Genomic DNA, 14,285 nt, shown 5'->3' on the forward strand with positions numbered 1-14,285 from the left:
ATCTGCTCGCCTCTGCTTCGGGGGATGGAAGCGACCAGCCGAAGATAGCATTAGAAAAATTTACGCCCTCTGGGGCTTATCTTGTCTACAACAATAATCGTCATCTGTCTTGCCCGCGTTTGCTTTCTTTAACGCTTCGAGCCCGGTACTTTCCAATCACGAACTGCATGCGCGTTATCAGTGTGACGCAGCATCCTCGACAGGAAAGAAACGTGCGCCGAATTTTCAGGAAAGGAAACGCAAGCGAGGCAGACGACGATTATCGTTGTGGGACAAATACACACCCCAAAGGGTGCAACCGTTTCGAGAGTATTACGTGGATTGAAGAGCTCCGAGTGAAGTTTAGAGGCGCGACGCCGGCGCTGGCGTTCACCCGAGTGGTATACGGACGGAGGCAGAAGTGACGCAGTGTAGCCAATCTGCTGACTCATCGCACGATACGCAGGGCATCCGGCGACTTCTGCTGTCCCACGGCGGCCAATGGCGTCTTCGCACCGGAAGTCCGCGCCCTCAGCGCCGCCTCGTCCGAGGAGACCTGGTCGACAACGACGACGACGAGCAAGAAGGGAGGCCACCACTTCGCCTCCAGCCAGAGGTCCATCGACGGTTTCTTCAAGCGCCTCGTCCGAAAAAAGTGACCCTCGCCGAGCAGCTCCCTCTGTCCCTCTGTCTTCCCCGACTGTCCGTTTTTTTCCGTCTTTGTTTTTATGTGGCTTCTCCCGACTGACTGTCCGTATTCTGAGAACTTCTTTTTCTTCTGAATTTCTTTTCACTCTCGCGCGAGAACTTGTGAAGGCGAGCGCCGCAAAATGATCCTTGTAGTTACGTTGAAACGACTCGTTCCTTGTTCTTGTCCGCGATGCATACGCAGGACCGGTATTATCGGTCGGTCATTTTTCGGGGATATGCTTTCACAGCTGCGTGGACGTGTAACCTCCGACGCGACACGGTAATGGCGCACCGGAAGAGGGTAAAGGAAGGGAAATGCGCACACTGAATGAGACATCCCGTAAAATGCGGTTTTCTGAGAATGCAGCCAACAGACATTGGGGGAATTAAGATCTGTTCAGAAGGGTGGGAGCAAGAAGACCACAAGCTTAGACCCATCGGCTTCACGCACGATTTGAGAACTGAGGTGTGAGAAAAGAATGACTGAAACTGCCCTATATGCCGTTTTTTTTTTCATGGGCGCCGCCATATTGCGTAGGCAGTGGCGCCATCTATGGGCAGTCGGCGTGCTGGCTTTCTGTGGCGCTTCAAGTTTCTGCCCTGTTTCAAAAGGAATAAGGAACATTTACTGCTGTCTTGGGCGAGCTCTCCATGCTGTAAGCCAGTTATACGCTCGGAGAGTTTCTGGGGGCTATTTCGCACTTGCGCGGTCTATTTAGTTGATAGTTTTAGGTTAGCGGACGCAAGCGGCTTGCATACGCAACTAGGGGCAACGCCTCCTTTAAAAAGATGCCTGCCGCGTGCGCCGAAAACCTGCTGCCCTTACCTTTCCCCTTTTCCTCCTTTTTACTCGAGGCGGTAGCTAGCGATCGTTGCGGTGGTCGCTTGCAACACATGCGCGCATGCGCACATCACCGCGCATGGCAGTGCGGCCGCCGCGACACCACACTACTAGCCACCCTACCCACACCGCCCCAGTCCCCGTGGCGGAGATAGGGACGTAAGTGGCACCATCTTTTGACAACTGACCGCAACTCAAGGCGCAACGGCTACAATGGGTAAGCGAGCGACGCCGCAGGCATCTTTCTAGAGGCGTTGCTAGGGGCCATGGCACTGCGCATGCGCAGACCAATACGTCTGTGTGTGCGCAGGCGCAGCACCGTCGCCCCTAGTTCTTGCGTACGCAAGCCGCTTGCGTCCCCTAACCTAAAACTCTCTAGTAGATAGCTTTAGTTTAGGGGACGCAAGCGGCTTGCGTACGCAAGAACTAGGGGCGACGGTTCTGCGCATGTGCAGACACAGACGTAGGGGTTTGCGCATGCGCAGTACCGTGGCCCCTAGTTCTTGCGTACGCAAGCCGCTTGCGTCCCCTAAACTAAAACTCCCTAGTGTAAAGTGGCGTCTTCTGCGCGAGAAATGGTCCTGTGAGATGTACTAACGGCGCACCAAGGCGGCATGGCCGGTGTTTCTGCTTGCTTTTAGGCGGACGGAGCAGCCAGCTCGATGCGCGCAAGCCTACAATCAGCCTCGGGGAACAGTTGTGTAGTTCTGAAAATACTACACACGAATGTAACCTTACTGCACCATTCTCACTAATTCTAAGTCTAACTCTTCATCACCGTGACTACAGCGTGACAATATTATTCGCTCATTTCACTGCACACTACTGAACATCAAGGTGCTGTCAATTGGGGCAGCATAATGGCGACAAAGAAAACAATCGCCAAAACCACAGCAGTTTATTTGCTTCTTTCCCAAAATGGCCCATGCGCAATATGGGCGATTGGCCAAGAGGCAGGCAATTTTACAAGTGTTTTATCAAGAATATAACCAAAATGAAAGCTATGAGAGCGTGCGCACGAGAAAAAAAGGAGAGAGAGAGAAGTAGAAAAAAAAGCTACAATTAATTCTGAGATTAAATGATTCTAAACAGAGAAATAAAGTAACAGAATCAACAGGTAATTTTTGAAATCTAATAAGGTAATCGTTTTGTCCTCCCAGTAAAGTTGTAAATTTCAAGAATAAAAGCGTTTCTGTAGCTGCCGGGGGTGCAGTCTACGTCTAGGCCAAAGGGGTTTGTTGCATCTGCCGAGGGGCCATAAAAATCCAAGCACTAAGCATCGGCTCAACACCCAGGATCCCCTTTTCTCCGGACAAGGCTAAGGGTCCAACCCTCGTGTGCTCGGGTACGTGGTGTCGTAACACACCAAACGCCTACCGACGCAGACGCCCTTGCGGGGAGACTTACATTTATAACTAAATCTTTAAAAACTAGAGGTTCTCCACCAATAAATTCAAGCATGGCTAACCTTCATATACGCCAGGAAACATAGCAAGAATTCGATGTAATAAGGTTATAGAATGAATCACATTTACCTTTTTAGTTGCAGATGACGCTCAAGTAGCAATTTCGTCAGCCGGCCTGCCACTGTGTTGATAGAGTGTGACATCATATTAGCTCACGTTGTTTCATTCCTAGCAGCCTCTGAAATTCGGACAACATTTATCAGCTGATGCGTGTAGCACAAACAAATACTTAAGTTAGAATAGCAAAATAATAGCACATTCGCTATTGACAGCTTTCAGCTGCACTGGTTTATATCAACGAAACAGTTTAAATGTGATAGCTCACTATTCAACAAACAAAATGCACCTTGTTTTAGCTTTGTTTCTTGTCTTAAATTTGCTTCATTGTTTTCCCTCTGCAGCCAATTAATTCTTCAAGATCACATTCAATCGCAGCTATGAATATCTTCATCCAAGGCCTTCCTCTTGCATTGAGAAAGGTGAAAGCCCGAAAGCCAGTACCATATTTCAGTTGCAAAAGGGTAGAAAAAAAGATGCTGCTAACAATACCTTATTCGCTGGCGCTAAATATGCTTTCCAAGTCCGTTTACCAACACGCCCAACAAATGACAAAACTAAAAAAAAAAAAGAAACTTGCAATCTGAAACTGGCTCCGTCAATGGCAGCATGAACGCGACACTCCAAAACTTAACTGACGTTAGTGCCGTTCAAATTGTGCAACATGGTTTCCAGCAGAGTAAGAACCCTTCATATTGAAGGGGCAGATCAAGAGTACAAAGACAGAAGGCAAGTAAACTCACAAGACCGCGCGGACAGCGTGTTTCCTGCCTTCTGTCTTTGTCGTCTTGCGATGCCCCTTCAAGATTACGGTAACTTGCCCAATGTCGATTCTTCTACAGGAACCCTTCAATCATATAATAAAATCACTTACCGAACCGAAATTAAGCTTTGCTCTTGCAAGCACGATCTGTAGTTCTCCCCTGGAAAACTGGTATCACTTAAAGCAGGCGAACAGGAACGAACGAACCGTCGCCACCGCTGCCAAAAGTTTCAAAATCGGCCAAAAAGAGCGCGAAGCGGCACTGTTGCATGTGGCGCCACTATCGCTGCTGGCGCTCCGCTCGCTTAAACAAAGCTAATCTTTTCTTATGTTCACATATGCTCGCTTTTAAAAATGCACGGCTATGTTTTTGAACAGCATACATTTTATTTTTTTATTCGCTCTTTATGTACATTTTGAATCGCCCCCCGCCCCTCTCCGCCTCTAGCGGGCTGCAAGTCGCAGCGTGCTATCGATGTGGCGCCAGATTTGAACCGGCGAACGCGCCCGCTTCGAAATGTGCCCAGAAAATCTATGAAGAATCGGTTTCCGCGCCCTGTTTGTGGTGCTGATTACGCTGCAAGTGGTTTCATACGTCCTGTCAACGCAACTATCCGTTCAGCTTTTCCGAAGCAAGACGGCAACTTCTCTGATTACAAAATTAGAGACGTTTAGCTTGTACGGTAATCCGGTAAACGGGAGCGGTGAAGCCGCCTGGTGTTGTAGAGCTCAACCAGACAAACGCGTAGCTAAAACTGCAGTAACTCACCATATCCTGCTTCACCACTCGTGCAAATTTTTGGCAGCGGCGTAATTGTGAACACGATTACGCCACTGTCGAATATTTACCCCAGCAGCTAAGCAGAATACAGTAATTAGCTCTGTGGTTGTGTGGTTGAGCTTTGCGCCACCAGCTGGCGCCACCGATCGGGCCGCTCACCTTTACGCCCCCGCTAAACCGGAATGCCGCCCGCGCTTTCCCGGATACCGGACACGCTAAACGTCCCTATTGACCCGTGTCCCCCCCATTCACTCTAGGCTGTCCAGTCTATTCCTTCGGAGCACATGACACTGCGAAGGGACTCTGTGCCACATTGTACCACCCTCGTGATCGGCCCAAGATCCAAAGGAACAGGTTGTAACGTTTCCTCTCAAGGAGGCCCTTAAGAAATGTCGCTGGAGTGGCAGCAACCGCTCGCATGGAAGTGTTTTATGGAGTTTTACCCGCGCAGGATCCCTAATCGAATACACCGAGCAGAATCTCCTGGCAGGATGGCCTGCTTTCCAGAGAAGATTGCTTAGTGCACCGCGGTCCAGAAAATTGCGTTGCAATTATACATTATACCTGTTGCACCAGCAGGCGAAGATCCGAGCTGCTATACGGAATCCTCCTTAAGGTGTTGTTAATGTTCGAAATAAAAGGTGTTGAGTCATTAGATAAGACAAAGAAGCAGCTAAGTCAGCTTTCTACCGGTAAAGATAAAGCCAGCGCTGGCCTGTGAATAGAAGGCTAATTTGAAAATTAAAGGTTGATGTTCGTTTCCTATGGCTGAATATAGTGATGGCTTGTTCTCGCATAAAACTTATGCATGGTGCCCACCAGGCTTCATCCTAAAAGCACCGGCACCAGGATACGCATGGTTGCACGTCAACCAGGATCTGTAAAATCAGCCGTCTTACATTCGTGGGGTGTGCAAGGAAATCGCTCCCTTTTCCTCCACTAAAAACGAATGTTTCTTTTTTTTTGCGTTAGCATTACCACTGTTAGTTGCACTTCGTTCGACGAAGAGGCGGGACACGTCGAGCGTGCGCCTGAACAACCACTTGCAACGTGGCGAACGGGGTCTAAATCATGGATCCGGGAAGTCGAAGGGGTGCGACGTAATGTTAACGCGTTTCTCTCCCATATACCACTATATCGGCACTAATCTTTTTCTATTATTATTAAATCTACGTAGACCCCGAGGCTTTACGTGAATACACGGTTCGATATCAAGCGCACGCCGTAGTGAGGAGGACGCCAAACGCACTTTAGACCACCTTGAATTCGTCAATGTCCACCCAATGGACGGTACACGAGCGTTATTTCATTTTTTTTTATTTTTTTTTTAAATTCCGGCCCCATCGGAATGCGGCCGCAGCGGTCAGGATCGAACTCGCCACCTCGAGCTCAACCCACGGCGCCAGCGCGGCCGGTCATGCTAATATGGCGGTGCTCCAGCTTCAATTTTGGAACGTCATAACCACTCCAGCAGAAGTGTTTTTTTTTTTTACAACTTCCTTGGTTTGTTTGCAGACGAACAACAACAAAATGTTGTTGGATTCATCATCGTCATACTATCGTCGTCTTGTTGCTGTCGCGCGCGCGCGCGCGCACACACACACACACGCGCAACACACTCATACACACACAACACACACACGCAACACACACGCAACACACACACGCGCGCGCGCGCGCCTTATATTTTACCTTACACAAACACGTTTATCCGTCTGGTGAGCCTTCTAGGAACTCCAAAGGATGCTGGATAGTTATTTACAGCCAAATGCTTCGCACCACAATGATCCCCGCGGTGTGGGGGATCAGCACAATTTATTTTTGCTCTTTTCGCCTTTTTAGCGTGTGGTTAATCTCGCGCGTGACGATGATATTCGTTACAGTGGGCATACAGTGGGCGTTACAGTTAGTTGGTAAGCATTGCTGCCTCTCCCTCACTGCGGAAATTTTTTTTTTCGTTTCTTTTCCAACGTTGTATACAAGTCGGTCATTCTATCAAGACGAACAAGTACGTTTCGATTAAGTGGCGGTGCAAGTACTCTCTACAAACCACGAGTGTGCGGAGCGTTGTATTTCTGCTGCATTAGCTCAGTGAAGTTGCAGCGGTATATTTGTTGGGGTTTGCATAGACACGTATATATGACCGGCGGAAATTCTGGTCTCGCAACATGTGTTTTCTTCCTAGTTCTAGAAATGTCATGGCGAATCAATATATCATTTAAGTTACGAATAGTAGTTGTTAAGATGTCTGGATGCTTGCGGAAACATTACCACTAAGTAGAGAGTCTGAAGAAATCTCGTCTGGTCGGTAAGCCTCACGATGAACCACACTAGGCGCACGCCGACGAAGGTGAAAATCAAGTATTTAACGTTTCGGCTCTGCATCCACGGCTTCCGCATAAAGTAGACACATCGCTTCTTTTTTTCCTTTCTCGCCAGGTCGGTGTCTGTCTCGCTTTATCTAAACGTCGTCACATCAAACACCCGATCGAGCGATCTTGACATCGGAGGAACGCCATTCGGGGCGATCCAAAAGATTACAATGTTATCACACATCGTAACAATCTGAAAAAAAAAAAAAGAACCTGAAAGACGGAAGTTGTGCGGCGCTGCGAACAGTAGACCTACTCAGGCAGGAGACCTATTCTGTCTCGTTGCAGAAGCCGACGAGATAAAAAAACAACACAAAACAAAGAGAGAGAGAGACTTCGTCTGCTCGATGCGCGGCACAAATGGTTGGCACCGAATCACGCGTTAATTTTCGCCTTGCTTTCCCTTTGACAGCCAAATCTCGCCAGTTAAGCCGCCGGCGTCACTGCTACACTGTTCGGGCAAGATGCCCATGAAGCGACGCCGCAGGCTCACTTCAGCCTTTGCACAGAAACAGAAGACCTTCGCCGCGTTTCAGCGTTTCTCTTATGTTTCTCCACAGAACAGTTTCTCCTATCCGTGCGAGCGAACGTAGCCCATAGTCACCTAATAGCGGCAAAATTGCGCTTCCCAGTCGAACAGCAAATGAGCCCCTTTTTAAACATTAAGCAGATGTTCGCGCCATCTGAAGGTGAAAAATAAGACAGACGTATCACAAGCGTTGCACAATGTAGCAGATTTTAGTTTGCCATTTATTCAACAGGTGGCACGACAGTCGGCTAACGCCTTTTTATGGCGGGGTTGGGTGCAATTTGTTATGGCAACGGGCTTATCGTGCGTCTCACAGCGTGCTAGATCGGCGTTGCGGCTCCAGACGGACGCGTCTGGCCTGGCCGGCCTTGACCACGAATACCCGGTAATGGCTCCCCTAGCGCGCGGGTGGAAAGTGGGTTAGAGGCGGCGCGAGTCGGCGCGAAGAATGAAATCAATAAACCACTTGACGGGGCTTGGTCGGCTACGGAGAGCAAATTGCGCCGCAGTGGCAACGCGGCCCGCGGATCACACGCGGCGATTTGGCGAGGCACGACGCAGATCTCGAGAGGCAATTCAACGACTGCGCAGTTAAATAGGGTCATGGTTCGTGCGCGCCATTTTTCACGTGCGCCTTTTCGGTCGCGAGAGAAAATAACTGCCCTCCGATTGCAGCAAGGACGCTCAAGGCGGATGAAACGGAGTCAATATAATTCGACGCCGTCGCTGCAACGCAACGTTTTTTACGTACGTTGTACGACGGCTAACACGGCGTGTCGCTCGTAGTAAATGGAGTGGGGGCGCGGAGAGCAGCGGAGGACGAACTTGACTGGAACGCGCAAATGCATTTCTCGTCGCGCATCGCATTCCTTCTCAGTGGATGCGCTTTGCAAACTGGCCAGCACATGTGTAATTACTAAAATGCGATGGCGCCTAATGCGATTGGTTAAAATTAACCATCCTAATTTTGTTATTTAGCCAATTTGATTTCTCGTACATGCAATGTCCGCATGTTCAAGAAGTCCAGCTTATACAGCACAATTAAGAAATCTGCAGCAGGCGATTTCCAAAACGGTTATGTTCAAAGAAAAATATATATATATATAGAAGGCTTTACACTGTTCAACACATCATACAGATAAAACATTCTACACGCTATATGATCACTTGCAAAATATAATTCTCACAGAAAATATCTTGAGGAAGACGAAGACTGTGTTGTTTATCTCCAATTGGAGTCGCTTGACTCTGAAGCTTACTCTATGCAAGACCTGCCACCTTGACTGGGCACTCTATATTTGAACGTACTGTGACTCAAACTAAATATAAACTATATATACAGTAAAACCTTGATATACCAACACTATATTAGCCCCGAGAATTAGGAGTGGCGCCCTCTCGCGAGTGACGTCACGGCCAGGACGCCGCTCGCTCCGGCTCGCTCGGCTGCCGCGCGCGCTCGTTCCCTTCGTGTATGTTTGGGGTATGGGTGGCTCGAGCCGTACGTATTGAAGAATACGTCGGCTTCTTTCAGCTGCCATACCTTAACCACAGTTTCCTCTTCAAACGCGTGTGAGTCGAGAAATTTTGCGGCTTGGATATCGCAAGCTAAGTAGCGTTAAAGGGGTCTACAAGGTTTTGCAATGCATATATGCGCCGTGTCTATCGGTAAATTTTGACTAAAAAACGAATATCTGCAAATTCAACGCGCGAAGTTGTGTATGATGCTTCGATAAACACTTAACATTCCTTTAGTATTTAGCTATGAGAGGCATTGCATTTTACGTGGAAGAAAAATTTGGTAATTGGCATCAACATGTTATCCGATGTTAGAAAGACACTGCCCAGCGAAGCTGTCATCACGATTCCTATTACTCTGGTGTGTTGTTCTATTAAATATGGCCATTCATTGTTGCGTAAAAAAATAGTTAAGCGCGCATTTCTTATGAAAAAGTTTGCTGCTACTTTCATGCCCCTCTGAAACAGGCCTCCAAAAAACGAATTGCTCATGGCTGCTAACACGACGGCTCGTCATGTAGAGTATTCACATAGTTAATCCACAAACACCATAGTAGCAATCACCTGAGAGAAAAGTTTCGTTGTTAAGATCGAGAGCCACTCAATTGAAAGTGATGAAATGTTTCATAGCGGCCCTCAGTAGCCTTTATAGACAATATGGCACACCCCTGATCACGTAACGGTAGCAATCGACTGTCCGTATGGCGAGGCACGCTATGTTCGCGAAACCCATCAGTTCACTACAACTTCGAATTAAAACCATAAAGCATTTTTTACAGCTCCAACTGGAATGGCTAAAGTATTCTCGAGCTACTACACCGCAGCTTAGATTGCCTACAAAAGGAAAATTCAAGCATCTTCTGTCTCACGATGTCTCGATCCAGCGTTATTTAATTATACAAACGGATAACAATTCGCTTCGTCGGTACATAAATTAAGGCTAAATTAAGTTTGCTCCAATCCAGCCGCAAACATTCATAAAGAAAGCACCACAAGCCTTGCATATACTTTCACTTGATTTCTGACCCTCCACCGGGGCAATTTGGATATCTTGAATATGTCCCATACTACTAGTCATTGACGCTTCGACGTCTTTCTGGCTGCAGCTATGCGGTCCAGCAGGCATGCTTCACTAAAAAAATTGGGCCGAGCAGCCTGTGTCAGTTCGCCAAACAGATTCGTCATGTATATTCCTCAAGCAACAAGCACCAGTAAATTTCTCAAGTGAGTTTGATTTGATTTGATTTATTAATTTCCATTTACACACACACATGTGCAGAGGAGTGGTAAATGGATGTGGATGAGGGAAAAAAGCCGCACAGACGCGGCTTGAGGTAACCTCACCCTCTTAGGTACAATATGGCTGCATGGGGTAACACATCAAACGCCATATAAATTACATTTATGTAGTGGCCATAGAACATTGCAGTTATACAATATATGAAAGAACAGTAAAATATTTCCACAATAACAATGCAAAAGACACTGCGACATTGAAATAAATAAATGATATACACTAGGTAACATAGACAAAAAAAGAGGAACATAACATACATTATTAATCATTAACAAACGCTCCCTAAAGAGGTGAGTTGAACGTGTAGCACGGAAAAGGGAATATATATTGGTACATCCCTAATTGCACTCTGTAAATAGCTGTAAGCCTTCATTAACTTTACTTCACGTTTCCGCCGCTTAAAAAAAATAAACACGTGAAGAACCGCCTAATGTTGACAAGCAGGTAAAGAAGCAAGTGAGGCGTGTAGAATCTAAGCTCCAGTATTAGTTAAGTCCCCGTGCTACTGCCGAGCGTTTCTGTGAGTAAATGCGAAAATTCAATATTATACCATGAACTACTCGTCGTGAGCAAACCTGTTTTAGCGGAATAAAATCAACGTGACTGCTGTAGAAGTCATATATAGCCAACTTTGTGACATACTTGTTGCAGCGCGGCAGGTGTGGTATCATAACTGGATTCCTATAGGCTATGCTTTTGCGATTGTCTAAGCGCGTATGAAAAACCCGCAATGGGCTGGTCTGCGTCGCTTCGGCTGGCACTGTAGCGTTGCCTTCGAGAGCTGCATTGTTCTCTAAGAAATTAGCTCTTTGAATAAATGTTCGCAAAGGAAGGCGTCGTAAAAATATATTTGAGACGACCACCATAAGTATACAAGCAGAGAGAACGAGGGTGAACAAACGAAAACACCGCAGATAGCGCCCGGACAACGCCTGAACTGTAGAAGACGACAGGCGCGAGTCCGTGCCCTGACGTCACGCGAGCGGCGCTCGCAGCGCCGCTCGTGTTCGTTCTCGGGGCTAATACAGTAAAACCTTGATATAACAAAGTTGGTTAAACTACCACTTTGTTATATTGGAATTAGATCTTTCATGCGAATTTTGTTATGTTGAAATTATGTATAAACACACATTTTCATATTGAGGTTCAAAATACATGGTGTTCTATGGACAATAAGTTACACAAAAGTTCAATATTTCATAATATTGGCAATTTCATTCTATCAAGGTTTAACTGCATAAGTGACAGTGGCCAATTTTGCACAATGAGCAAACCCTGTTGACAAGCCTTACCAAGTGCATTATGGGTACTTTATGCCAAGTCTTCATAATAATTTTATTATTTCGCCAATTATTCACTTCGGTACCTTGTGCAAGTAATGGCCACCTTTTTCAAGTAATCCGGCTCAGAGCGTAAGGCCTAAAGGTTCAATGAACGTTCTCGCGAGATTCAGCAATTCTTTTCAAAATAGTGCTCGTCCAATGTACGCTGCACAAGCAGCACAAGATGTGTATAAGAAAATGCGTAAAGCCCTTTATTTGAGCAGACGTCTCAGTAGAAAAAACAGAGGCATCCCTTGAGTTTAAGTCACAACTCGGTCACACGTACGTTTCGCATCATGGCACGTAAGAAGAAACAAATAACCTCAGCTTCCTCCTCTTGAAGTGCCATCCGAAGCTGTTGATGAGGTCGAAGGTTCACTCGGCACTTATACACTTCATGGCAAAAAAAAAGCAAAGGACAGCACGAGACGCAAGTTTCCGACCAAGCTCAGATGCTAACTAGATCCGTCATCAGCTTGGAGGCGCCAGACCCTTGCTCACAAGGAAGGCATCAATTCTGGGCTCCCGGCCCAGGAAGTTCCTGAGGAGCTCTTCAGCATCCTGCATCGCAAAAAAACACAAGTCAGGGGATGGCCAAGAGTAATGAAGTCCAAGTAGACGAGACACTCGCATTGTCTGCTCACGTTCTATCCTATTTTTGGCAGTTTTGAAACAATTTCACAGTCACTGTATTTACTGAAATATAATGCCAGCCTCGATTCTAATGCACACCATATTTTTCATGGTCAGGAATATAACATGCAATGTCTGCAATTAAACTGGGCAACAACAAATACAACAGCAACAAATTTGAAAATTTAACTCTGGGTTGTTTCCTTACCAGATTTTCATGGTAAGAGAGCGAAATGGCGAATTGTACTTTACGTATAGCCACGGGAGATCACTCACTGTTGCTGTTGGAGGTTAGAAGATGTGATTCAAGCTTGGGGAAGGGGGGAGGGAGGGATAGGGACATGATTTATTGCACTTTTGGTCTCATGCTAGATTCTAACGTGCACATCATATCTTGTGAATTTTAGTGAAAGAAGTGTATTAGAATAGAGTAAATTTCAGAATAGAATAATCTCTGTTCACCACGTAACAGCACAAGCACCTAGTTAGACACCAGCACTCTGACAGTATTGCAGACTGCACAAAAACGTCAGCAAGATAGAAATACCTAAAGGTTAAGAGCCATTTCTCGACATTTGATTGAATAAGTACAAACTGTGTTGCTCTGTTACATTTAGCATAACAAAGCAACACCGGGGCTATGAACGTACCGAAATTGTGGATAGTTCAGGATTAACCCATTATGTCTGCACGTAACCACATGGTCCCATTTTCCAGACTATGGATTTCCATTCATCATGAAACAAGTAGATGGCACAGTTGCAGAATTTGTGTTTAGAAGATTGAGACTTGCTTTATACAAACTATATGGCAGGATATGTCTATCTGTGAACGGTAGTTTTTTAGAAATGCAGGAAAAAATCAGTCTTTAATGGGTTAAATATTACACAAAATTTTTTGCATACTTTATATAAAATGCTTCAAATTTTTTCTTGAACATGTTTACTCAGCTCTTAGTGCAACATATTTTTGTCCATAACTGAACGCAACAAACATGTCGGCTTCCAACTTTCTCTTCCTAAAGCTTGCCGACTAGTCTAATTTTGGCGATCTGCATTTTCCTTATTTTGCTTTCAAACATTTTTAAACGCAGGTTCACCTTAACCAGTGACAGAAAAGAAAGCAATAAAGGAAAAGTTTTTCGTGCAGTAATTCTTCCCCTAAGCATTTCAATAGTTAAGGAATTCGAGAAAGTAAAGCCTAATGAAATACAATTTGGGAAACTTCCCGTTCCTTGAGGAAGCAAATCCAAGAACTAGTATTCCAAAGAAGCTGGTCTTTCCAATGACTAATGGCAGCTATAGCTGCTACGATTGGCAGTTGACCCCTCACCTTCGTCGAGCCAGCCTCAAGAATCTGCTTCCGATAGTCCATGCCGGTCTTGGGGTTCAGGATGCCCTCCTTCTTGAAGCGTGTTTCAAACAGATCCATGCTGTACACTTGACTCCACTGTTGTGATGGTAAACCAGCAGTTCACGTCAATGAGCATCGAATGAAGGGGCAAAGAAAAGGACAAACACAGGAGATAAAGCAAATGTTGATAGAGGGCCATTGACATCAAGATTGACTGACTGATTGATTGATTCATTCATTCATTAATTCCTTCATTCATCCATTCAATCTGGTTTAAAGTGACACAAAAGAGAAACACCAAATGAGTCTAGACTGTCAAAGTATTCCTTGAAAATTCTCCATATTTGTTAACTTAAGTGGATAATAGGTTGATTATCAGAAGAGAATAAAAGCTCAACGTTATTAAAAAAAAAAATTTTTTTTTTTACTTTAACGCTGAAACCCAAGCACATTTCAATGCATATTTCTGTATTTGGGCTTAGTCGGCTCAGTAGAACTTCGTGAAGCTAGCCAAGTTCAATCTTTACCTCCTTCAGAATAAACGTAGTCCACTTTTACCGATAAACAATTAACCAGGTCGTAGCAGATGCCGTCAAAATTTGTGACACTAGAGCGAGCTATTGTGCGAACCTCAAGGTGGCACTGCCACCCGTCTTTCGTTTTTACGACTTTTATGGCTTACCA

At 45.8% G+C, this 14,285-nt stretch overlaps 2 protein-coding genes and 1 long non-coding RNA gene across 4 annotated transcripts in view; 1 reads left to right on the forward strand and 2 right to left on the reverse strand.

The window, feature by feature from the left end:
- The window catches only part of LOC139049657 (uncharacterized), a 38,906-nt gene extending 38,073 nt beyond the window's left edge, over positions 1–833 (forward strand). For both annotated transcript variants that reach the window (XM_070525332.1, XM_070525331.1), the window contains exon 7: positions 446–833. In XM_070525332.1, the coding sequence (XP_070381433.1) occupies positions 446–638 (193 nt within the window). In that variant the 3' untranslated portion in view covers positions 639–833. The remainder of the gene's footprint in view (positions 1–445) is intronic.
- The window catches only part of LOC139049658 (uncharacterized), a 42,044-nt gene extending 37,954 nt beyond the window's left edge, over positions 1–4,090 (reverse strand). Inside the window, exons 1-2 of the long non-coding RNA XR_011508478.1 lie at positions 3,908–4,090; positions 3,046–3,097 (exon numbers count right to left, since the gene is read on the reverse strand). This is a non-coding gene — a long non-coding RNA (uncharacterized lncRNA). The remainder of the gene's footprint in view (positions 1–3,045; positions 3,098–3,907) is intronic.
- A 7,714-nt stretch (positions 4,091–11,804) lies between these two features.
- The window catches only part of LOC139049911 (thimet oligopeptidase-like), a 53,998-nt gene continuing 51,517 nt past the window's right edge, over positions 11,805–14,285 (reverse strand). Inside the window, exons 14-15 of the mRNA XM_070525785.1 lie at positions 13,581–13,697; positions 11,805–12,176 (exon numbers count right to left, since the gene is read on the reverse strand). Coding sequence (XP_070381886.1) covers positions 12,087–12,176; positions 13,581–13,697 — 207 coding nt within the window. The 3' untranslated portion in view covers positions 11,805–12,086. The remainder of the gene's footprint in view (positions 12,177–13,580; positions 13,698–14,285) is intronic.

The sequence above is a fragment of the Dermacentor albipictus genome, chromosome 9, assembly GCF_038994185.2.
Source record: "Dermacentor albipictus isolate Rhodes 1998 colony chromosome 9, USDA_Dalb.pri_finalv2, whole genome shotgun sequence".
Lineage (NCBI taxonomy): Eukaryota > Metazoa > Arthropoda > Arachnida > Ixodida > Ixodidae > Dermacentor > Dermacentor albipictus.